General features: G+C 43.5%; 1 protein-coding gene across 1 annotated transcript in view; it reads left to right on the top strand.

The window, feature by feature from the left end:
- The first annotated feature begins 364 nt into the window (after positions 1–364).
- Positions 365–25,248, top strand: part of LOC129380722 (tenascin-N-like) — a 34,927-nt gene continuing 10,043 nt past the window's right edge. The window contains exons 1-7 of the mRNA XM_055062531.2: positions 365–663; positions 7,036–7,347; positions 9,391–9,699; positions 10,341–10,652; positions 14,880–15,203; positions 15,826–16,137; positions 23,748–24,068. Coding sequence (XP_054918506.1) covers positions 585–663; positions 7,036–7,347; positions 9,391–9,699; positions 10,341–10,652; positions 14,880–15,203; positions 15,826–16,137; positions 23,748–24,068 — 1,969 coding nt within the window. The 5' untranslated portion in view covers positions 365–584. The remainder of the gene's footprint in view (positions 664–7,035; positions 7,348–9,390; positions 9,700–10,340; positions 10,653–14,879; positions 15,204–15,825; positions 16,138–23,747; positions 24,069–25,248) is intronic.

Below are 25,248 nucleotides of genomic sequence, written 5' to 3'. Positions count from 1 at the left end.
TGTTCACCGATGTATGCGGCCACTCATGTTACAGTTCTAGCAAATTAGTTAAGTGTTTTGGTAGATTTGACTGCAGAAGTATAGTAATTAATACGTAGGTGTTGTGCTTAACTACCTACAACTGAAAGTTCTCTCTAGCTTACCAAAAAGGCACTACAGGTTCTGGCGAAAGTTTTCCGTGCCTAAGAAGGAACTTCGAGCTACGTATATAAAATATTGGACATTAGAGGTTTACGTCTCTCATTTACTTGATCATAGAATTCACGGCATAGAATTTTTTTCAGGCTGACAAAAATAATACTGTCGCAAAAAATGATATTAAAATGTCAATATTTATTGCAGCGCTCCCTGACGTGCCCAATCTGAAAGCAGTCAACGCCAAAAGTGGCCATATTACATTTTCTTGGAAGCGACCGAAAGGTCGCTTCGACTACTATTCGGTCGAAGTCACCGAAGGCAAGGTTAGCAGCACAGACACCGCCAAACGCAGGCTTGGTTTGTGCGCCAACGGCACCATCATCCATCGCGATCAGACGGAAATAACGTGTGGTCCGTTGGAGCCTTGCAGTAACTTGTCCTGCACCATGCGCACCCACTTGACTGGACCACCTGAACGGAGTTCTCCTGGAGTGACAATAACGGGAATCTTCATCCCTGCCGAAGGTCAGTAGTTCAGCGGTCACTAAGTAAAGCAAGCGGGATAATTAGCTCAACGTTAAAAGCGGTGGAAAGTTTCAATATTGAAATTTTGAAAAAGAGCAATACTGCTTTGAAGAAATAGTGGCACGGACGTCCATGTGCTTGGAAAAGAATTAAAGCGAGGAAACGGCTTTCTTAGAGAAATGTGTCCACTGAGTATGTTGTACTGCAGAGCAGCGCCCATATTTACAAAACACATCTGTGCTAGAATTGTTCCTAAGAGGAATTGTGATTCAATGCTTATGCTGGAAGCCGCAACGTCGACCACTGGTTGGAGGCGAACTCACGACCGTTCGTGTTAATGAAGTCGAAGTTAATTAGGGCAAGGTTAATTAAGACCTAGTTAAGGAGGGCACACGATACGTTTGACTTTTGTTGGGAGTCGAGTGCGCGACCGTTAGTGGGAGTCGAATCCACGACCTTCATAATGCTTTTCCATTCTTACGTGTAAGCGTAGTTTGGTGGCAATTTAATGTTTTTGTGCACCACCGTTGTTTATGATCCCCCTATTTTTGTGTTAGCAAACTTCCGATCAATTTTGTTAATCTTAAGTCTGGACAGTTTGCTTCTCCCTGCTATTTCTTACCCCACGGGCTTCAACGAGGCCATTGGATCAAAATTCCACAGCTGGGAAGACATCTTCATACACTAATAAAATGTGTACCATCATTTTCCTAGCCTTGCCGCAGCACACCCATGCTCCTCATTTAATGTACTTCGCTTTGTAAATACGCGTGCTGGTCTCGCTTCGAGAAGTAATCAGCTGCCCTTTGAGTTATCATAAATTGTTTCTTTCCTGATTTAGTATTTTCATCTTCGGTAGTTATTCATAGCAGGCGTATTTTCCATGGCTGCCACCGATCAGCTTGTCTCAGACTCCCTGACTTTGTGTCTGACCTTATTTGTTGCCATCTTGTTTACTATACCAGTCGTATAATTGTTGTAACGCTTCCTATTTCTTTTCCTTCACTGTGAGCCGCTATTTTTCCTGTACAAATGCCTGAGCACTCTCACAATGAATTTACTTTCTTGCCTGGTCCTCATGTCTTCTTTTTATATAAAATTTACTTTGAGCTTCCCTCACTATAGAGCTTGTCCAGCTCATACCATCCTGCTCCTATTCATTTCTGCGCCCAATGCGAGGTGTCCTACTAACTTATGATTGTCATGGAGTCATGATTGTACCCCTGACTTTAGGCATACAACCACATTTCCAAATATAAGTCCTGGAATCACTACACCTTTCCAAATGCCCCTGAGTACATCGAACCGATAGCATCCTCGTAGGGTTCTCTGTTTCAATGTGACCTTTTTCTCTTCCCCTTTGCTAATGTTTCTTTTGTCTTTTATTTACATATATCTTGCCTTCGCTTATCTTTGTAACAACGTACCTGTATTGTTTTCCCTAAAATATTCCTTGGCTCTCTATTGACGCTGTTTGTTTAACTCTTTTTATTGAATAGAATAAAACCTGATCTTTTTCCTAAATTTCAATCCCGAATTCTTACATTCCTGTCCATAGATATTAGCCAGACGTTGCAGATCACTTTGCCAGTTAGCAAGCATGACAACGTCGCTTGAATAAAATGCCTGTTTGCATGGGAGATTAAACCCGATATTGATTCGCCCTTCTGATCCTTACCATGTATATATCATAAACAGCTTCGGGAATAAAGGCACTCCTATAAAAGTCCCTTGATATCAACTTTCTCTGCTCTCCTTATTGCTGCCCCTTGAACACAAACGGAATTTTCTACGGAAACCTTCGACAAAACCTACCGTATTTACACAATTCTAGAGCGTCCCCTATGGTAGCACGCCGTTATATTGTTGCGTACATACCGAAAAAATAATTTGGTGCCGATTATACCGCGCAGATCAAGCGACGAAACCGGAGTCGATGCATACCGTGTTCAAACAAATTTATGGAACATGCAAAGGCACAGAGACAAGCACACAGCTGTATCTTAGGGGCTAGTTGCTATTGGTGTCCGACACCTCCTTTTCGCTGTCTACAGCCACAGAAAGTCACCATAAGTTCCACCTAATGCATTAGAAATCTCACACGTACAGCAAGCGAGAAAATTACTAGCAAAAGGTAAGGCAAAAAAAAAGAAACGTAGCTTGGATTGAACCTTTCTTGTTAAAAATTGGTTCTTTTGATGTTTATTAATATAAGTTACAATGGTAACGCGCATGCACAGTTGAATTGACTTCTTAGCCAGAAAAGGTGCACGTTAAGACCGTCCAAAGGCGGTATATACAGCCGTTGCCTAAGCCTTTCTCTTCCAAATCAATTATCGCCCACACCCCTAAAGATTCTGAAGCAATATTAAAGTTCTCCCAATATACAGGTATGTTTTACCCTTGCTTGCAGTTTTAATTTATTCGCCCCCATTGCTAAACTATTTATCGCAGACGTAACGGTCAACGGTCAATATGAGTGGATTTATGTTTTTTCCCCTGACCGTTATAGATTAAAATAATTTTACATTGTGGCCAAGTGTCTTGTATTCCCCGATTTCGTAAGGTTTCTTCTACTGCTTTCAAGAGAGCCTCCTCGTTTACTGGTCGTCGTTCACTGACCAGCATAACAGAGACATAGTTTAACTCTGTGGCTTTGCCCTTTGAAATTTTTTCTTCGGCTTTCCTTCAGGGGAAATTTCTCAGCTCCAGCTCCATTTCCATAGAGCTCTCGCTCAAGCTCTATTTTGTGCTCAGAACCGCCTGCTCATCGCCTTGAAGTAGTTCGGCTGTTGATTTTCAGATGTAATCTAATGCCGCATCTTCTCTGTCTGCTTCTGTATTCGTCTATGTTCTATTGTTCAAGATATCTTTCCTAATAAGTTGATGTGGTTTTGAAATATTCTTTGTACGGCCTCATTTTTCTGACTTGTTTCTCACAGTCAACGTTAACTTTCACCATTAATCTTTGATTGAACAAGTTTTTGGGAAAGATTTTTCTCCCTCTGTGTTTCTGGTTGTCTGTCTGCTTCTACCTGCGGCAACTTAAATTTTATTGCCTGCCTATTATCTCGGGATGATTTCTCTCGTGAATCGACCTCTTCCCGTATCTCCTCATTTTACGAGCTTTTCGGGTTTGTTTCTCCTTCCGAAGAAAGGTGTTGCTTCTGTTTATTTATTTCGCTCGTCATTATATTTTGAAGTTAAGTGGCACGCCATCTTTTGGCGAGCGGAGGCCAAAGTTAGCAGATGATAATGCTGAAGACTCATTGCATCATCTCTGAAATGAGGGGGTGACAAAATGTCACCTAGCCTGCTCGAGTTACTCATGTGTGCTATATCCAAAATCGAGAAAGGACCAGACAGGTGGAGTAGCACACTGTGGTATAAAGGTTATAAACAGGGATAAGGTGCCTAACAAAGGCTGGCCAACGTTTCGATAGGAGTACCTATCTTCGTGAAAGACGGCCTCGTCATCCTCGGCATGTTAGCTTTGAAGTCTCTCCCTTTACAACCAGCTGCCACCGACAGCCACCGCACGCGTCGTCACGGCACTAACCCTTCAAAACTAACATGCCGAGGATGACGAGGCCGCCTTTGACGAAGATAGGTCCTCCTATCAAAACGTTGGCCAGCCTTTCTGAGGCAACTTGTCCCTGTTTATAACCTTTATACCACTCATGTATGCTATGCATATTTTTCCATGCGAAATATTTGTACGCATGTCATTAATACCTTTTCGTTTGCTCTAAATTTCTGTATCTATCTTGGACCGCTACCTAAGCTTTTAACGGACCCGCTCCTTAAATCTCTTACAGACTTTCTTTTTCCCGCCAATACTCCAAACGTCTCTTGCTTATCTCGAGTGCTGACCGGCTGCTGTTTCCATTCACTTTAAATCCAAGCTTTTCTGGAAGGTGTAGGCTACCTACGGATCTCACTGTTTGAGTTGCTTCGCATTCCATTTGGGTGTGCTGAGTGGCCTCCGGATTTTCGCTGCAGCATAGACATGCCTAATCAGGTTGCGAATATTTACTGCTGATGTTTTTGTTTTTAGACAACCGGCTCGAGCCTCAAATAGCAAGGGTTTCCCTTCGTGCTTTAGTACATGTTTTCTCTTCTAATTTTTCCTTGTTAATCTTGTAAAATATCCATGGTCCTTTTTTATTTTTATCGTCCAATTCAGTGATTCTCTGTCTCTCCCTTTCTTCCTCGTGGCTCCTGGCCGTCTGTTTACAGTTTCAATTACCTTGTTCTTGGTTGGCAACTATGTTGAGTTCTTCCAATATCTGTCCACGCTTCCCAGGCACAGATATACTTGGGCGCTTTAGCCGCTCATTTATTTTGCTCCTTGTTCTGAAGTTTTTCGTCTAAACTAAATTTTCTAATTTCTAGTGTTTTGCCAATCAACAAACTTAACAGGTGCACGGAAGCGGGAGCAATCTGGTGTTGGTACATCAAAGCCAGGAATGCCCCCTGCGCGTATCCTCCGCTGTGACTGGTTGACACCTTCGGCTAGAGAACAGCCAAGCAGCAGCCACGGTCACAAAAACCCGGGGAGGTTCGCCAAAAAAAAAAAAAGCTTTTACCAGTTCGTTTGCGATGTTGAATCACTTCATATTGCAAAGCCAGTATCTTAGAATTGCAAAGATGAGGCGTTCAAATACCTCGCTGCCCGAAATAAGGGGGCAGAATGAGCGGAATAAGAACATCCTAATAATGCCAAGTGGACAACATCTTTTCGGGAGCTCCCACAATGACTAAAGGTGCATAAACTACAAAGCAGGGCATAGGTGTTGATGACTCATTGTTTTTATATGGTCGCACCGCCAGTTGTATTAACTTGCCGCCTTGGGACTGAAGAAGCTCATGCTAGACAGTAGGAAGCTTGGATAGTAGATGAGTTTGCTTATTCTCATGCCGTTATAGCAGACAGACAGAAAGACAGAAAGACAGACGGACAGACGGACCGACAGACAGACAGACAGACAGACAGACAGACAGACAGACAGACAGACAGACAGACAGACAGACAGACAGACAGACAGACAGACAGACAGACAGACAGGCAGACAGACAGACAGACAGACAGACAGACAGACAGACAGGCAGACAGACAGACAGACAGACAGACAGACAGACAGACAGACAGACAGACAGACAGACAGACACACACACACACACACACACACACACACACGCACGGGCACACTCAAACACTCGCGTGCTCATGCACTCACACAAACACATGGAAAAACACGCACGCATAAAGACAAGTTCTGCCAAGTAGCTGTTTTTGTCTCTGTTCATTAGTTCACTTGCTTTATGTGCCGCGACGTCGCATCACTTATATTTCCTCACACATCATCCAGGGGCGTTTCCTTCCGGTGAAGCTGCGGTATGCCGCTTGGTTTCATTATTGCTTGTAGGGTCGTTGAAGTTCCATTAAGAATATCCCGAATAAGGAATGCTTTTCAATGAAGAAGGCAAGATGCGATTATACGCGGCTAACTCCAAGTGGGCCATATAAAGAAGTGCCTGCAAGCTTCTCATCATAAATTTAATTAAGGGCAACTTCGTAATTAATTTTCTCATACCGACGCTATTAACTGCAATGTATGTCCGCCTCTCGGAAGAACTTCTCCGTGAAAACGCCACGTTTACTACGCTCATAGCTTTACTTTAAAAAATCTGTACGGCCTAAAGGAACACCATGTACTCGTTGGTTAAGGGCTCAGCTATTTAAACAGTTTTCAGTTGGACTGGCAGTCAGCACTTTTGGCGCCACTACTGTACACAGGGCAGAGCGAGAAGATGGATTTTTATTTATTTTTTCAGTTACCACAGAGGCCTTGCGATGCTATCGCATTTTGGTACATGATGAAAGCGAGCCTGATTGTGATGCGTGGTGACTCGGCTTGGAATCGCAAGTATCACCCAGCGCTCACGAAAATTTCCCTCGTATATGTTTTAATCGCTCAAAAGAGCACGCATACAGACAGACAGATATCTCAAACACACATCTAATTCCAGAGCAAGAAAAATACCCAAAAAATAGTGGTCACATCGGAGAGGGCCTAAATCACCGTTAACGTTGTATGGAATAATTTCATTATTTGAAGGTGTTTTCTCGTTAACTGTTAGTGTACGATTTATGCCCCGTAGGTTAGTTAGGTCGGGGTACATTGCCAAACACACGCACACACACGCACGAACATACATGCACGCACGTAGACGTGGAAAAACACTCACGCGCGGAGAGACACGCGCCCAACACAATCCCTCTTCAGCAGCTGCATTTTGGCCATGCGTGATTTTCACTTTGATGGCACCACTAATTCATCACTTCGTTGACTTGCTGCTTCCTTTCAGAGCCGAATCCACCAAGGAACATTACGATGTTCCCAGAATCGCCATCGCGGACTCGAATACAGTGGGACAACCCCGAGAAAGTGTACGGCATCATGGCATCGTACAATGTGAAGATATGCGGCTCATTCAAATCATGTGATCGAGCAGAAGGCTTGAGTAACTGTATGGAATACGTGACCCTCGAGACGTGGAGAGTGTTTGGCAGCAGAGAGGACACTGCGTACTGCATCCTGGTTACTGTAAATACACAGTGCGGCATTCATAAAGTAAGCAGCCGGCCAGTTATAGCGGAAATACGCACGCCGTTTTTCGGTGAGTTTATAATTGTGTGTGATCAACAGGACATTGTTCTGAAGGCCTCTCTGCCTCTCAGGTCAATGCGATTCTCGTCAGCTCACTGCGAGAAATGATGAACACAACATTGCAGCTGCGTCAGTAATGAAACTCGTACATGTGTTTGCATACGCGTAATGAGTTATGGAACTTAATTCTGTGCGTATGAAAAGTTCAAACATACAGTTCTCGTTATGAACACAAGTACAACAATAACTACAAACTAGCTTCCATATTGGTGCTTTCAATGGTCATGCGTAGGACTTTTGTATTAACTGATCACCAGACGCATTGATGATTCGTTAATTAGGAAAATTACAGCTCACCACGGCCACTCCTTCGGACTTTCTTTGCATAGAAGAATGCTGAGGTAAATCTTTGTGATAAGATAACTGACTTATAGCGCTATGATTCGTCGAGCTCGTTTTAATTCTGTTGTAATACGAAGAAGTTTAGTTATTTCCTAGTACTCGCTAAAAAAATAAAAGTGAGAGCATAAGCTCAAAGAGCATTTTTTGTATATTTGAACAAGATCGTAACCAGAAAAATTCTCTTAAGAAGGTTAAGAGAAATGCAAAATCCACCCTTCTTTTTTAAGAAAATCTGGCAACATCTTCATCATAATTTTTTATCTAACTCTAGCATTTTTGAAGAATAACTGGCACGAGCTGCGAAATTTTTTTTTTTGAATCGGATAACAACGAAAGTTCTTTTACCAAACAGCCTGAACCCGGAACAATTTTCTTTATTTTGAATCCAGAGCTCAGAACAGTTTACAATGCTGCGATGAGAAGCAAGTTCACGTGATCTGCGTTTGAATGAGAGAATTAGGGGTGCTGATTGTGAATAGATGTGAGGTGATTGTTTCTTGTTTAAGTATACTGCTATTGTGAATGCCTCTTTGGAGCAACTTTGCAGGTCGCAATGAAATTAGGTAGTTCCAGGTCATGGCGTGTAATTTTCACAGATAAATCTAAGATATGCGTTTCATCGTACCGGAACCGTTAGAGATGGACGGACTAACTATTGAAAGGATACTTTATGGAAGCCCGCGATAATCCACCTTTACTGTCTTCTAGCCTATGACTCATGAAATCCGCTTTGTATAGAAATACAACTGTGGTTACTCTTGACCGCATTTTCCCATGCTGAAATAGGAGGTGCAATTTCTTTACTCCTTGTATTAAAGAAATTGCACTTCATATGTTTTCGCATGTGTCTTTATTACGAGCAATCTTTATTAATACCGAGAAATCTCAAGAGAGATCGGAGAGTGTGTAAACACAGGATGTGACGTAGATGCTGATCCTTAGAGCTGTACATGACATGTGTGCTCACAATCGTTAGAATGCTGTTAGTAGGGCTCGCTGATCCTCAAGGGACTTCATTCAAAGGTGTAGGTCACTCTTGATGGCATTGCATTCAAGTGTAGCTTGTGACTTTAAGTTTTCTATAGCAGCACCCATATTAGGTGTTAGGCGTCAGTATTTTACGCCCAGTAGACTAGGGAGAATGGGAGAGGGTCTTTCGCACAGCTCAGGCGGGTTGAGACAAAGCAAACCCCACCGCTATAACTTTATTGGTATTAGTATCGTAAAACTTATAGGTACGAATGCTGGTTCACTAGTCACAAATAGTGTTCGTATAGTTCCGTGTGTCTCTAAGACACCTTTCTCAACTTCTCTTTTTAGAAGTGCAAGACAGGGTATTCAAATTTCACACAACAGCCTCCTTACTGCTAGGTAAAACTTAACTGGTGAAGTACAACGTAGCTACATGAATTGTTTCTGCCTTTGCCTCGAGCTTGTTTAATTCTTCAGCGGGTTGTTGTGGCTCATATGGCCATAGAGTATTTTGTTTCTACATGCTGAATAAAAATGAACGTAAATTTTAAAAGCAGACATCGGCGTTCAGCGGACTTCCACACAGTAACTAAAATGTAGAGTTTTGGCTTGTTTAAGTTGACATACGTTAAGCCTATGGACCACGAATGCCTGTATTGAGCAGTTATCATGCTTTCAGACCTCCCTGACGTAACCAAGCTGAGGTTACTCTCCGCTGTGAATAACTCCATTACCATTGCTTGGGAACGACCGAAGGCTCGCTTCGATTACTACTGGGTGTCCATTACGCCCGACAAAGGCGAGAAACACATCAATGCTGGATCGTGCGGCAACGGTACAATCATTCACCCAGACCAGACCCAGGTCAAATGCACAAGCCTCGAGGCTTGCACCAACGTGACCGTAAGCGTACGTACACACAGAAATGGACCGCCGGAGCGCACGTCCGTCGGAGTGGCCCTGCAGGACATATTTGTTCCGGGTGAAGGTGAGTATTGCTTTCGCAATCATTTTGGGCAAGTGGCTCGGTCTAAAAGCCCACGACCCGATGCTAATCGTCGAAGGGCACAAAAGGCGATATAATAAATCTTAAACGTACAGTTTATTCCCGCTTTGAACTTTTTGTATTATGAAATCCATAAAATTCGCAATAGTTTGTGAGGATATAACAAATCTTGGCGCCTCGCTAATGGTCGGTATGCATTTTATTGGTAATGGTAGGTGAATATGCCTATCGTGCGAGCTAGTGGGAACGCACTACGAGCTGAACATTCGTTAATTCTGGTTTGGTATTGACGATATTTTTTAATGTATTCCTTTGAAAAACTTCTGTACGAAATTAAGGTATGTGGAAGGTATTTCTTCGTTCAATTTCCCGATAATCTTAAACAAAAATTATTGTCAACGCTTGCTTTTCATGGCACTAGCGGACACTCATTGAATGACAGATCGACTAATTCATTATAATGATGCGAACTTTAGGAATCAACGGTGTGCAGAATGTTAGGTTTGTCTGCGCGGCTCACTTGCCCACATTACACAACATGTTTTCAAGTATTCTCAAATTTGTTGCAAGCTTCGAATGGTTTCAGTGGTTGACGTAATGATGTGTACTTTTCGGCTGCTCAGAACCGGATTCACCAAAGAACATCACCACACTGGAGAAATCACCATCGCTCACACGCCTTCAGTGGGATCCACCGGCAAGAGTGTCTGGAAGATTTATAGCCTACACGGTTAAAATATGCGACGCCTTCAAGTCGTGCGGTACACAGGAAAGTATGAACGGCTGCAGGGAACTTCAAACGCAGGACACTGGGTTAGATTTTCATAGCACAGTCGACACCAAGTACTGTGTTCTTGTCGCAGGAAGCGCCCAATGTGGCGAACTGGTTCTGAACAGTCTTCCAGCAATAGCAGAAATCTGGACGCCTTTGCTCCGTAAGTGTTCGCGTTTGCGAGAATGAGTTGGTAAATTTTTAGGACCATAAAAAAATTAGGTGGCACAGCAGAGCGACTTTAGAGAGCCTTTGCATTTACATCGCCCCCTCTAGAATTGTTTCTGTTGGCTTAGCGAAAATGTTATATATAGTGCTGAAAAGTAACTTTTTCTTGAGATGGGAAGCCTGTCATGGTTGTATATTCTGAAGCACAGTCACTTGCTAGTGAGGTTATTCTCAGCAAGTAACGTAGCGATTTCCTGTGAACCTTCGGAATGACTCATTTGTTGTGTGCAATGATTGCACAACTCACAGCATGCTGAAATGATCAGCGCTCATTTGCTAATAAATAGGACGCTGTAGAACACTACTCTCCGCCAATACATCTGTATTGTGGTGCAATGCGCCATTGGTCCACAGGTCTGCAAATACTGCGCCCTGGTATCAAAGTGTGCGACTGGGCTAGTTAGTATTTATACTATTACTAAGTGCACAGCGCTGCTGATAGTCCTGGTATTCCGGGTAATGACCAGCGAGCGATAAATAAAAAAAAATCAAGTACCGATACATTATCCAGCTCTGTGAGCCACTTGTGGTTATTCATCCCGCGTCAGTCAATCCTTTCAGCTACTACTATAAAACAGGCAATTTTTGTATCCCCATAATTATGGGGCGCATACCTCATAGTTTCGGTACAGGTGCTGTTTGTAAATATTTTTGTTGGTGATGCTCTTTCCGATCCAGTGAGGGTGCAGTGCTGAAGGGCGCTTATGCCGGCGGTGGTAGCCTCAGTAAACAGAATGTGGCACGACAGTTATTTACCGTCTGAAATGCGTTTCTAAAGAAAAAAATGATTTGTAGTCGAGGGAAGGAGAAGGACCGGTATGATAAAAAAAGCTGAGAGGTCACCGGAATCAGTTCTGCATAGCCACTCAGCATTTGAGAAAGGGAGTAAAAAAGGAGAGAAAAGTGGTAATGATTAGGGCGAAAATCGTGGTGAATGAATTTGAACAGCCAAGGTTTTTCAGAGCATCAATTATAGACCGCTGTATTACAAGAAGTTTATGAGCCCTTTCAGGACATCGAGCTGTTGTTTCTGCGTTGAGGCATTGTGGCAATACAGCAGAAACAGCAGCTGTGTACCAAAACACCTAATTAGCATCTATGGCTTGGGGAAGTTTGTGCGTGCGGCTTTTACCTATGAAAATACACCATTCCAGTTCGATTCGAGGGAAAACCCCAAAAAGCAATGCGACGCAACTGGCATGCAGCAACAAATAGTGCATCAGCAGCTAGCGTGGCAAGCCTGCAAGCAATCGAGGCTAGATCATTTAAGGTACCTAGAAAAATCCGTCGCATTGCTGCCGCCGCTAGCATTTGCGTTCCGTCCTATTGGCATGAGGCGCTATATTATATTATTTACACAGTAGTGCAGAAGCACATGGACGAGGAAAGAAACAGACAAGATACAGCGCTAACAAACTGAGTGTTCATTGCACGAGAGCATATATGTATATATATATACATTTAAATATATAGTCCTATCATTAGAAGCCAACAAACACTGACACCAAGGACAACATAGGGGAAATTACTTGTGCTTAATAAATAAAATAAAGAAACGATGAATAAATGGAAATTAAAGTGGACGAAAAAACAACCTGCCGCAGGTGGGAACCGAACCCACAACCTTCGCATTCTGTTTTTTCATCCACTTTAATTTCCATTAATTCATCGTTTCTTTATTTCATTTATTAAGCACAAGTAATTTCCCCTATGTTGTCCTTGGTGTCAGTGTTTGTTGGCTTCTAGTGATATGACTAAAAAAAAATCGGGACCTTCGGTTAACCCCCTCTCTTCTCGTTCCTATTTAAATATATATATATATATATATATATATATATATATATATATATCACCGAACAAAAGGAAGAGAGAAGGAAGACACAAAGAAATTAACCCATTAAGGTCAACTGACACAGGCAGTTAATGGGACAAAAGCATTTCTTTCTCCGATAAGGGCACTGACGGTTAACGAACACAATTCCTATTCCTAATCTCTGGAGCTTATGCTTTTTCTCTGGTGAGGTGTCCAGGGCTTCTAGCCAGCGAATGAGTACGATAAAATAGAGGCTTGCATCTTCAACGCGCGCAATGCGCAGCAAGGTGGCCTGATAAGGCTAGATTTCAACGTTTTACCTATGCTCACGTAATCACTCGTTAATGAACCTGCTCGTCGGTCCCGCATACTCTTTGCCACAGCGCAACCTGATGCAGTAAACGATTCGTTCAGTGGTTTGCTGTGCGTTTTGTCGCAACTCCGAGGCTTGCGCGTATCCTCGTTTACCATCGTGCACAAAGAAGCCAACTTCAAAGGGGCAGGCAACGCGAGAACTACACTGACACGTTTCCCGATATTTTTCAGATTGTGACTAATCTTGCGTAGGTAGGGCAAGAAGATTTCTTTTTACTTCCGTCACCTGGTCAGTGGCATTGGGAATTTCGTTCTTACATTTCTAAAGAATGCTGCCTGCCACTGTGGTCAATACATGCAACGGGTAACCGGCGTCTAACAGACGAGACTCTGTACTCAAAACTTCTGAGGACCAAGTGCGGCCAGTACTTCAACAGGAAGTTTTAGATGCACAAATTGATAATACCTCACTTGACAAGCTTTTAATGAGCTGATGGGTATGCAAGGATGTGTTGATTGTTTGTCGGCTTGTAAAACCAACGCGCCTGTTTGCTAGCAAATATGAGGGTGGCATTCATGAACCCGCTAGCTCCGCGAACGGGTGTTTCAGTCGTTACAAGAAGTGTCCTGAGGCATTTATTCAAACAGCGCAAGCAGCGCGGCGGCAGGCAAACATTTGTAACAGTTTAATAAAACTGAGTAGTCGTCAACATACCGGAATATCTTTGCTATTCCTAGTCCTTCCAAACGAGAGCAAACTCTACTCTCCTGGTGGGTCAGGAACAAGTCTCTCAAACAAGGCGCGATGCAGTAACCTATGGAAACGCTTGTGTTCTGCATAAAGTCTGAATCACACCAAGAGGCGAAAGTCAACCAAAGATGAAAGTGGAGCAGTTGTAAAAATTTCCCGAGGGCAAGATCTGTTTCATTCTGGAACTTCACTACACCATGCGTGTCAATAGTTTTTTGACACACAGGAGGAAATCAGTTCGTGTAATGCGATAGAATGAGTCCTTGATGGCCAGAGAAAAAGAACTGAAGCTGCCCTTGGCATCGTTGTTCAAAACTTCTGACCTCATTAGATCTGGTAATCAGAAATGGGTCGTCAATTGTAAGAAGTTTGACTTTTGTCTGCAGAAAATATGCTAACATTTTTTTCCAGCAAGTGCTATGAAACACGATAACCGGGAATGGGTGTCGTCGCTATGAATTTTCACCGTGAAGGATAATTCCAAAATAACGTTCTTGCTTTTGTCCAAATCCCTAAGGAGCCCATCTAATCCAACGCTTCCACACAATCTGCGCACTTCCTTCTTTACTTTGACTAGGCACAGATCATCCCGCTTAAGGAATGAAGGTTTCATAGCATGTACTGCCTTAGTATTGTAAGCACCGCTCGGTGGAACAGTGCAGCCACCCTCTTTATACAATTGTACCAACGACAATGAGTATGAGTTTTTCCCGAGTTAGGACACTGAAGAATTCAGATCGTACGTGCAGACACTTGGGACACACCGCCTAAGAACATCCACATCTACTGAGACGAACCGTTCAGCGTCAGCTTCTGGGGCACAGTTGCTTATCCGTCTCACAAGGGCTAGAAGCTCATGTGTCGTCTTAGCAGTACGAGGAACTTGGCACCATGGCTATGTGTCTTGCTTACTTGTTCTGGAAGACGGAAGTCTCTTCGGTTTCTTTTATCGTCCATGTGCTTCTGCGCTACTATGTGAATAATGCCATACCAACTAGCTCACCAGTCGGCCATTTTGAATGTTAAGAATACTTTATAAGAGCATGCACATAAAAAAAATTCTGTCAGACTTCAACTAAAATATAGATACCGCTCAGAGATACGGCTTCTATTTCCACATCATTATCAGTGAACAACAATGAGAATTGGAAAATGGTGCCCACGCAATAGTATTGGAAGTAAATTTGCTGTTTTCATTTTTTGTTCCTGGAATCTTTACCTTTTAAGAACGTTTAGGATTGAGTAATTGTGGCTGCTTGTATCAACAGTACTCATGTTTTCAGACCTCCCCGATGTAAGAAAACTAAGCCTACTATCCGCTGCTAACAATTCCATCACCATTTCCTGGGAGAGACCGAAGACCCGCTTCGATTACTATTGGGTCGACGTTACTTCCACTGAAAGCACGAAGAGTGGCAGTGTTCAAAGAAATCGCGTTGGATCGTGCGCCAGCGGAAGCATCATTCACTCCGCAAGGACTCAGGTCATGTGCACAAACCTTGAGGCTTGCACCAAAGTTAGCTTCAACATACGCACACACAGAAGTGGACCACCGGAGCATACATCCCATGGGGTTGACCTGAAAGGCATCTTCATTCCGGGTGAAGGTGATTATTTCCAAAATCACTCCTTTCCAATTCGTCCTTTTAAATACGTATGCAACACGCGAGCCAGTGCATAAGTGCATGAAATTTAATTTGATTTCGAACGTCCTCTTCATTCGCATTTGTAGTTCCTTTATTGGCATGCACGTTTGAAAAAAAAAACACAAAAAAGCTTGTCGCTTCACTGAGGCTCTCTGCATTTTTGCTAACAAAGCACAACTGTGGTATTCGCCTGCTTGTGAATGCCACTATGGCAGTATTTAAAAGTTCACTCATTGATCATGACCTATATTAAATCTGGTTCAAGGGGTCGGCTGTAGAAGCTTATGCAAGATTTCAAGGAATTTTGAGGAATCTCGAGGATACTATTTTATTGAGTAGGTAGTACAGTTGCGTACAGTTTCGATTGGGAAAGACCTTTCAACTTTCTTCTTTCATTGTGACAACATATAGTCATTGAATGAAACCTCAAACAATTTCAGAAATTTGAACTGTTCATGAAAGTTTTGTGTAAAACTGTTGTAGTGATAAAATTTTCTGTCTCTTCGAGCATTATAAAGATTTCTGTATCTGATGTGTTGTGTGTGAGCGAAAAACTGACGGTGTGTACTTTTGTTCTCCTTAGACCCAGATCCACCAAAGAACATAACTATGCTTGGAATATCGCCTTCCCTCACACGTCTACAGTGGGTGCCGGGGCCAAAAATTTCCGGAACATTTCTTGGATACGTGGTTAAAATATGCAGCTTGTTCCAAAGTTGTGTAAGAGAAACAAATATGAGCAAGTGCATCGAACTTCAGAGGCAGGAAACCTGGCTGAACTTTATTAGCCGCGTTGACACCAAGTACTGCGTCCTAGTTACAGCAAGGTCAAAATGCGGCGTGCAAGTTTTAAATGGCCCTCCAGCGGTGGCTGAAATTCGGACACCTTTGTTTGGTAAGTGTCGGCTATTTATGTGAACAAACAAAAATAGAGTGCGAATAGTAACTTTCGCGAGTCGTTTACGTTGTGGCATAGAGGAGCTTGTTTTGTGCGGGAAAGCGAACTGTTATCTAGTGAGGCTCCGTAGTATATGCTGAATCCATAAAACAGGTTACCTGCAGCGTAAAAAACCATTGGCATTAAAATATGAATGGGTTCTTTGCTAAATACTGACCTCGTTGGCTGCGTGACTATGACTTCATGCTTCTGGGCTGGAAGTCAGCACTTCAAGTAGCAGTGGTCAGACTAGGATCGAACCATAATGCAAATAAGTTTCTTTATGAGAGATGAAAGTTCAGAAGGCCAGGTGGTGAAATCTGAATTGAAGTCTTGGGTTTTACGTGCCGAAACCACTGTCTGATTATGAGGCACACCCTATTGAGAGACTCTGGTTTAATATTCACCGCCTGGGGATCTTCAACGCGACCCGAATGTGCTGTACAGGGGCGTTTTAGCATTTCGCCTCTCTCGGAAAAGCGGGAGCCGCAGCCGTGATTTGTTCCCGCGACCTCGTGCTTAGTAGCGCAACACCACCATAGACGCTTAGGCACCGTGGAGGGTACGTAGTGAAATTTACTTGCACGAACAGAGCCTTGGCATCGCTTATGGCACCTTAACTTTGCTCCGAATTTAAACCACAATGTTAAGTCAATCATCTTTGAGCGCTGATATTTTACCAAATACCATTGTTTTTAAGGCGATCAAGGCACTTCGAGGCTGCCTGCCTGCCTGCATTTTGTGTCTGTCGCCGGCAGGCGGGCTGTCGGTCGGTCGGTCGGTGTTATAGCTTCGTCGTGATGCCATCGGGGTCGTTCTGTCGCCAGTGTTCGTGCTTCGTCATCCGATAGTGCTAGTACCGTCGTCACCGCGCCGTCGTCGTCAGACGGCCGTCGCACCATCGTCGATTTGTAGTCGTCGCCATGCCAGTGTCCTTATTTAAGCCGTCGTCACCAGCTACGACAAAGTCATGTTCTTCCGCCCTCACTTCGTCGTCGAAATAGAGTCGTAGCATTCCGTTATGGTAATGGCCGACTTTGGCGATGTCATAGGTATGTGGCTTGATCAAGAAGATAGTGTATTTTGCGTTCAGCCGATGCAAGCGAAATCACCTAATGACGATGGCGGAATAAAGTCGCAGCGTCAGCCGAAAGACGAATCATTGATTGTAGTAGAAAATTATTGGACAGGTATACGAAGTGAGGTTGATAATTTATTGGCCGAATGAACTACCGTAAGCATTCGGTTATTAGCTAAATTAAGAAGCATGGGGTCAAGCGCACACCAGCGAGAGCCACCACCATTCTCCGCTCACCCTCACGCTCGTTCTCTGGCACTTACAATATGGGGCGCCGCAGGGTGCTTTAGGATTTGATCACACTTGTATTTTATACAGAACATCAGCTCGATGTCGCCGTGAACGCTGACGGTGGCAATTCGCGTGGAGTGCCCATATAATTGCTCTGACAACAAAAAGGTGCCTTCAGATACGGCGGGTCGCGGCTTGAATGCTAATCGTTATAACGTTTACCGTCATTACGAGATGGGTTCTGCTGGAAACTTCCTTGGTTCTCGTGTGTTGATCCTGCCACCATTGCACGAAATGTGTGCCCTGAAAGATTTTAATGTGAATAGCGGCGGGCGCTGATATGGATGCAGGGGAACCAAAGACATAGTTGGGCTAGTGTTGAGGACGTTATTGCGGTATTAGTCGCACCACCGTCATTTTATGCTCGCCGTGATGGCACTGTCACCATTTGTGCTGACGTTGTCAGGGTACGTTCATCATACTATCGCCATCATTTGCAGATTGTCATCTCTCTGTCGTCATGCCAACTTCATCATACAACATTCGTTGTTTCGTCGACGTCATTCTTCTCCGTCATTTCACTGACACCAGTGCAAAGTTGTAATATATTTTTTTACGAAGGAAGAATTCTTGAAGGTTGTGTAAGTGCTGCCCCCAGTAGTCACTGATTCAGGGTACATCGTCACTGCAATGCATTTGTATGAAGAAAAACTCAGATGCTGACCTCATTTTTTGCTATTGGAAACTCCAGAATCTCTTAGTTGAGCTGGCCACATTGTCTCAATAAAAAGAGACGGCTGCGACACCCAGGTTCATGGCTCCTCTGTTGCTTCGTGCTTCCCGTTCACGTTTCTTGTTTGTCACGTCGAATCAAGTTGTTTCGTCGAAGCCGACAGGGTCCTTGCTGCCGAATAGTTTATGAAGCTGATTAAAGATGTCATCGACAAAACCGCGGAAATAGTTGCTCCGTGCGTGCAAATGCTGAGCCTGCCCAGCCAGCCGCATTAGATTTTATTTAAAAGCCTTTTAAGCAAGCCGGATCCTAGAAAAAGGGGAGATTTTAAGCGTAGCGGGCTTTTCGACAATGCAAGCATTTGTTCACGGCGTTCCTTCACTGGTACAGGTACGATAATCGAGTGTTTTTGACCTTCATAGGTAACTAATAACTGTGACTAGTGTCTTAGTATATCACATATAGCCTCTGCATCTTACAATGTATTGGTAGTGACGTCTGTCGTGCTTCAAGAATCAAAATAGGGATTTTCTTCACTGATACAACGAGGTTAAAAATTGTTAATTTACCTGGTCAGTGGGTTTTAGAATAAAAAAAAATTAGAGTACCATTTATGAATCGGAGTCCATCTTTCTCTTTATAGTTAGCTGATCCGTTTGACCAGGTCGTATGCGTGCCAAGACAGCCGCTTGTACATATTCGCAATAAGCAGTGTTTAAGGCAGGGCCCGGGCATGGGAACAAAGCGGAAACTTATCACCCTTATGGAATTCTCAAACACTGGTGAAAGAGGAGCAGTAAACAACAACCAATCAGACCAAATTTAGTTTCTTACAACAGGTAGCCGTAATTTAGCGATGGTTTTCTTTTGGGTAAAGTCACTTGTATTAGTGTATCACAAGGAGCCAGCAAACAAAGATACCAAGAACAAACGTAGAGGAAATTACTCGTACTTAATTAGTCAATTAAATAAATAAGTAAGTGGCAACGAAAGTGGATGAAAAATAACTGGCCGTGGTGAGATACGAACCCACGACTTCTCATGACACGTGAGGTGCGCTTACCAACTGAGGTACCGCGGAGATATTTCTAGGGCACTTATGTTTCTAATACTAGAACAAACCCTGGGAGTGTTAGCCAGCGCCACCAGTCACAAACCTTGGCGGTAGATGTGGAACATCCTTCCTGCCGCAGACGTCACGAGGACGTGATCTAGTTGAGTGACGGCAAGTGGTCTATACATGAACCTCAAGCCATCAGTGTTACGGGATTCGGGACTCGCGTGATGTAATGAACGAGAAGAATGGGAACCGAGGGGCTCGATTTATTTATCCTATGATGAGAAGCCAACAGACTTGTCATGATTCATTAAAACTTCATTCCCGGCGAGGTGGTGCATCCTTAAATTAAAAATTTTAACAGCGCAAACACATGCATCCACAAAGTAACAAGGACGAAACACAAGCGCTGACTGTGAACTAAATTTTATTGACGGAATACGGATACCTTATATAAGGGGAAAGGCAGAAGTGAAGGGGGAAGGGAGTGATACAACCGGGGAAAAATAACATTGCGCATCGATGAACGAACGTGCCGGCAGTCAACGGAAACAGACACAAAAAACAAGAAAACTAGAAAAATACTAGAAAAAAGGCGAGGGATACTAACATGCAATCAAATCAGTAAGCGGTCGCTTCCAGAAATTTAAGCTCTGCCGCAAAAAGCGATACAGAGTGGGTGCTTACGCACCTGCTGCCATATTTCTGTATGTGGAACGCTTCCAAACTGACGCGCGCCGTCGTGTCGGCACTCTTACTGAAAATCTTTGTCTCTCCCAAGCGAGCGTCGCAACCTGTGCATTTCAATAAGTGCGCGACCAAATGTGCATACTAGTATTAAGTTACTTAAACTTCGGGCATGTTCCCCCAAGCGTTCGTTATTGCAGCGGCCGGTTTGGTCGCCAACAGGCATGGGGTGTCCGTTGTTTTTTCGGCAACCGTCAAGCTGGCACAGTCAGGCCCACGCATCTGCAACTCTAAAAAAAGAGGTCGTCAGCTAAAACATGACTAGCCGTTCGTCAAGTGTTGTACAAGAGTGGTCTACACCATACCCTGGAAGTGTGGAAAGGCTTATGTTGGACAAACCGGCCACTGCATTAATGAACGCTTGGGGGAACATGCCCGAAATTTAAGTAACTTAAAGGACCAGTACGCACATTTGGTCACGCACGTAATTGAATGCACAGGTTGCGAGGCTCGATTGGGAGAGACGAAGATTCTCGGTAAGAGTGCCGACACGACGGCGCGGGTCAGTTTGGAAACGTTCCACATATAAAAATATGGCAGCAAGGGCGGAAGCACCCCCTCTGTATCGCTTTTTGCTGCAGAGCTTAAATTATTTGAAGCGACAGCTTACTGATTTGATTGTATGTTAGTATCCTTTGCCTTTTATCTAGTTTTTTCTAGTTTTCTCGTTTTTCTGTGCCTGTTTCCGTTGACTGCCGGCACCTTCGTTCTTCGATGCGCAATGCCATTTTTTGCTTGATTGTATCACTCCCTTCGCCCTTCACTTCTGCTTTTCCCCTTATAAAAGGTATCGGTCTTTCGTCAATAAAATTTAGTTGACAGTCAGCGCTTCTGTCACGTCCTTGTTACTTTGTGGATGCATGTGTTTGCGCTGTTACAATTTTTAAGTCAGGGCTTCTTATGATGTGATTAATAAACATCGAAGCGTTTGGTTCACTTTCTTCTTGCACTGGTGTAAATATATGACTTGGAAATGAACTGAACCAGTTTTACTTGAAGTCTGCTTTGTGCACGGAGTTGCAAAGCAAACTAGCGGCGCTGTGTATAGGTCGGGAATATGAAACGTGCGTTGTTTGTTGTTTATAAATTTCTTGCAAGCTAATGAATTGACAACTCAACGCATTGAATGGAAAAACGGCGTCTTCTGCTTGCACTGCTAACCTAAAGCTTCCTCTCACAACCATATGTCAACTCGTTCCATAACACGTGTCAAGTTCAACTTCAAACTCGCTGAGGTAGTTGTCATTCTTGTTACCGTGCCCGCAGAAAATCGTATATTAGGGAGTATATTTCTGACGCTTAACGTATCAGTAGCACTACTACTGGGGCAAAAAAAAAAACTATGAGCGAACAACACCAAATGAAGCTTTAGCGTACATCATTATATTTTAATAAAGTACCTACCTAAAGAAAGTGAATTCTCCTATTTGAAATGTCAGCAAGACATCTAAATTAAATAAGAAGAAAGAAATGCTCTACTCGATCGGACGAAATAATTCGTCCCGAGTGGAGTGTTTCAAACAAACCGATATGGTATCAGCTATCTTTATACAATGAGTAAGTTTCTTGTGAAAGCCGCTCTCCGATTTCTGAAAGCCGCTTTCGGGAAACGACTAAATAATTGATTGGTTTCTTTCCACCGCAATGAAACGCCATAATGGTTCAAAAAGTTTTTAGACATCCGTATTCTTTTGTTTTTCGAGCTTGTGCGCGGTCAAATCAAGACCACTCGATAACTACGAGGCATGTAACGCATGCTGTGATAGGAGACGCTCTTTAACGGCAAGCTTCAACATGGATCGAATGTTTGTCGGCGCCGCCGCTAAATAGCAAGCATTCACGTGCAATCGCAGATGCGGAAGTGGTGCAAGGGTGCTGGACGTGTCCTTAACTGACACGTAATTCTTCCTATTGCATTTTCCAACTAGGCGGTTCGCGCTTGGAGTACAAATTTGTGCTACCTGCGGGCATTTCCTTAAGACACTGGACTTGTTTCAGCGGAGCAGCACAAGCTTATGTGATCGGGGAAGATTTTCTTTATGCCCCATAGCTCCGCTATAGTAGCCAATGAATATCCGTCAACGCAACCTGGTTTTAATAGTGCAAAACAACGAATTAGCGCAACAGCCCCCGCAGCTATCCGCTTTAGGTCTGTGCTATGTCCCGCCCCTTCATCCATCTACGGTCTCCGCGTGTGTTGACCCTTGTGTGGGACAGCGCAACCCACGGGAAATAATTACTGCGCGTATACCACGTTTTTATATGAGTTATGATGCGATCACTGTGCAGCATCAACTCATGTGAAAACAAGAATAAATTAGAAATATTGCTCTGCGATGAACTAACACTTTCGGTTCGCCGTTGACCTGCACCTTCGTGTCAGGTTCGCCCCTGCCACTATCAATATCCTTCACCGCAACCATCGTGACCACAACACAAGACGCATCACGTTTGGCAAGTCCAGTGCAGAAGCAAATGTACTTTCAGTGGAAGGTTACGCTGTCTCTCACGCGCATGCAGAGGCTAAGTGTGCACTCTCGTTGAGCCAGATGCCAGTACTGTGTGTATTTTAGGAATGAATTCCGGAATTACGGGAATTGAAAATGTAATTTTTGTTAGAAATACCGACATTTAGTACTGATGTCAGCTTAATTACGTAGCGGGGAACAAATTTGGATAAGTTTGCAACTTTGGAATGCAACTGCGTGACTTTACTCACAGAAATTTAAAAAAATGTTTCAGACAATTACTTTGCTTTTTCATATGATCAGAATTTGCGTGACTTTTCCAGCATATCCTGGTTTGCCAGATTGCTAGGCAGCCTGTTAATTTTTGCGCGCAGTGTAGGTCCCATAGTTCAATTCACCTAAACTTCGAATTTAACCTTGAGCCGCTAGGCTTCGTGGGATTGCAGATTACAGGCGAAACCCATGCCTGCAATCTTTAATGGCCGACTGCACGCTTCGTGGCCCTAAATAAATTCTTTACAGGGCTGGTAAAGAGTGCGAGGATGGCGTTTTATCAATGAGAATGAATAAATAGCTGTGAAAAGAGATGTAAGACCATTGCTATACTGGGAAACACAGTGAACACTTTATCATGGTGTCATGACGGTATGAGTCACCGATGGAAAGGCTTGTATTCGATAATGAAGGTTTATTACATATACCCACGACACAAATAGGAATAGCAAAAATGACAAATATGCGGAGTTATCAATAAAACTTAGTGCTGGGCTGGTTGGTGATGCAGTCTTTAAAATTGATAGTAGCGCTAAAAGGCACGAACACACGGTGAAAGGACGACACGACGACGAGGGAACGCTTCCTCGTGGTCGTGTCGTCTTTTCACCGCGTGTTCGTCCCTTTTAGCGCTACCATCAGTTTTAGAGAATGTGGAGTTATACTGCGCTAAAAAGAGTAGTAATTTTAAAATACACGATGTGGGATGCACGCCAACCTTGTGAAGTGAGAGGACATTCACGATGTGTATTTGATGTAGCTGCAGTAATGCAACATGCAAGAAATAAACGGTATCAATAGGACACGCGTGATAACATTTAATAACTATACGTTTTAGAAGGAGTGATCTATATCCGCAGAATTATGGCGTCTACGTCGAGCTTTAGGAACTTTTCAATTGCCGCACTTTGCACGAAAGAAAATCTCACGGTAAAAGCTATCAAATCAATGCGGGTAAACATGTTTTTTGCCTGGTCGCAGTTGCCCCTGACGTAACGAACGTACGCCTGGTGACCGTCGGTGCGGATTTCTTCACTGCTGCTTGGGAAAAGCCCAAGGGTAGTTTTGACTACTACTGGGTGGAGGTCTTCGGTGGCGACCGCCATACCAGTGGCGCACGAATGGGCCTGGTAGGGTCGTGCGCCAACGGCACCATCATTCATTCGGACCAGACACAAGTCACATGCAGCCAACTCAAGCCTTGTAGCAAAGTGGGCTTCAAAGTGCGCACCCACATCAATGGACCACCTTCCCGAACTTCTCCTGGCGTCACATTAAATGAAATACTGATTCGTGAAAGCGGTAAGGTAATTTACTTTTACTTAACAAAATGATGCAGTGATATGGGTTTATTTTCTGGGGCCAGACGCTTTCTGTTTTCCAATAAGTGGCCTGGCTGTGACAGTTTAATAAAAGCCCGCACTGACATTAACTTGCTGCAATAGTTGCCAAACAAGTATCTGCGGGGCAGCGCAAAATACTAGAAATCACCACTTGCACAAGAATTCATGGTTCACCTATGAGTGAACTAGAAGTGTGAGTGAACCATCACTTATGAGTGGCGGTCAGCCACTACGCTCTTCGCCATCCACGTTCTTTGGAAGCTGTGAATTTCTCGGCTTCTTCTAACGAGAGTGTTGTAAGCTGGAGCATTGTCATCATAAATTGCTATCATCTCGGCTTGAATCTCATCTGCACTGTGTCGCTTCAAATGCAGAAAGGGGATAGTTCCTTATGCTATAGATCTTTTTCAGTCTCTAATTTGATGCCATGACGGTGAGGGCCTTATTATATAAAATAATAACTTTAGATAATGCTGAAAATGAAGAGATGTGCATTGATTTTGATATCTATCGTGCACGCCTATTCCAAATTTGTAGTGCCTAAAATACGAACTTCATGAACGCCTCTAGTCCGTTGTCTTGCAAAAGAGCCATACAAAATTCACTTCAGTCATTGCTGTCATGACTGTGTAAGAGAAATTAGCAAACCCTATTCCGACCTACTTTCCTTTCGGGTATCTCTAAGATATACTATAAGTTGTGCGAGCCTTTGGAAGCCGAAATATTTGATGGCAGTGTCACCGTGAGAGGCAACATAAATGCCTGAAAAACAGAATATGAACTGAAGCAAGCTAATGAAAATGAAATTAGATGGGCAAGATGTCTCGCAATACACACGACTACGCTCCATATGAACAAACTTGCGCTCGGGGACATTGCACATTAATTTAGGTGAGTGTCGATGCAGAAAAAGTGGAGAGAGTTTTGGTGACTTCGTCACATAATTGAAATGAAGGTAGTATCCCCATCTGGGGACGCTATAACGTAAAACTATTATGAACTTTTCTATTCCAATTTCGCTATCAGCCCTCCAGGATTGGTCAAAAACTTTTTTCGACCACCCTCACTTCACCTGTATGTCACGCGACGTCACGAAAACCGCGATACTTCCCCATCTGATATGTGTACACACTGATTAT

The sequence above is a fragment of the Dermacentor andersoni genome, chromosome 10, assembly GCF_023375885.2.
Source record: "Dermacentor andersoni chromosome 10, qqDerAnde1_hic_scaffold, whole genome shotgun sequence".
Lineage (NCBI taxonomy): Eukaryota > Metazoa > Arthropoda > Arachnida > Ixodida > Ixodidae > Dermacentor > Dermacentor andersoni.
The sequence above is the reverse complement of the archived record's forward strand: the minus strand, read 5'-3'. Positions and strand labels throughout refer to the sequence as shown.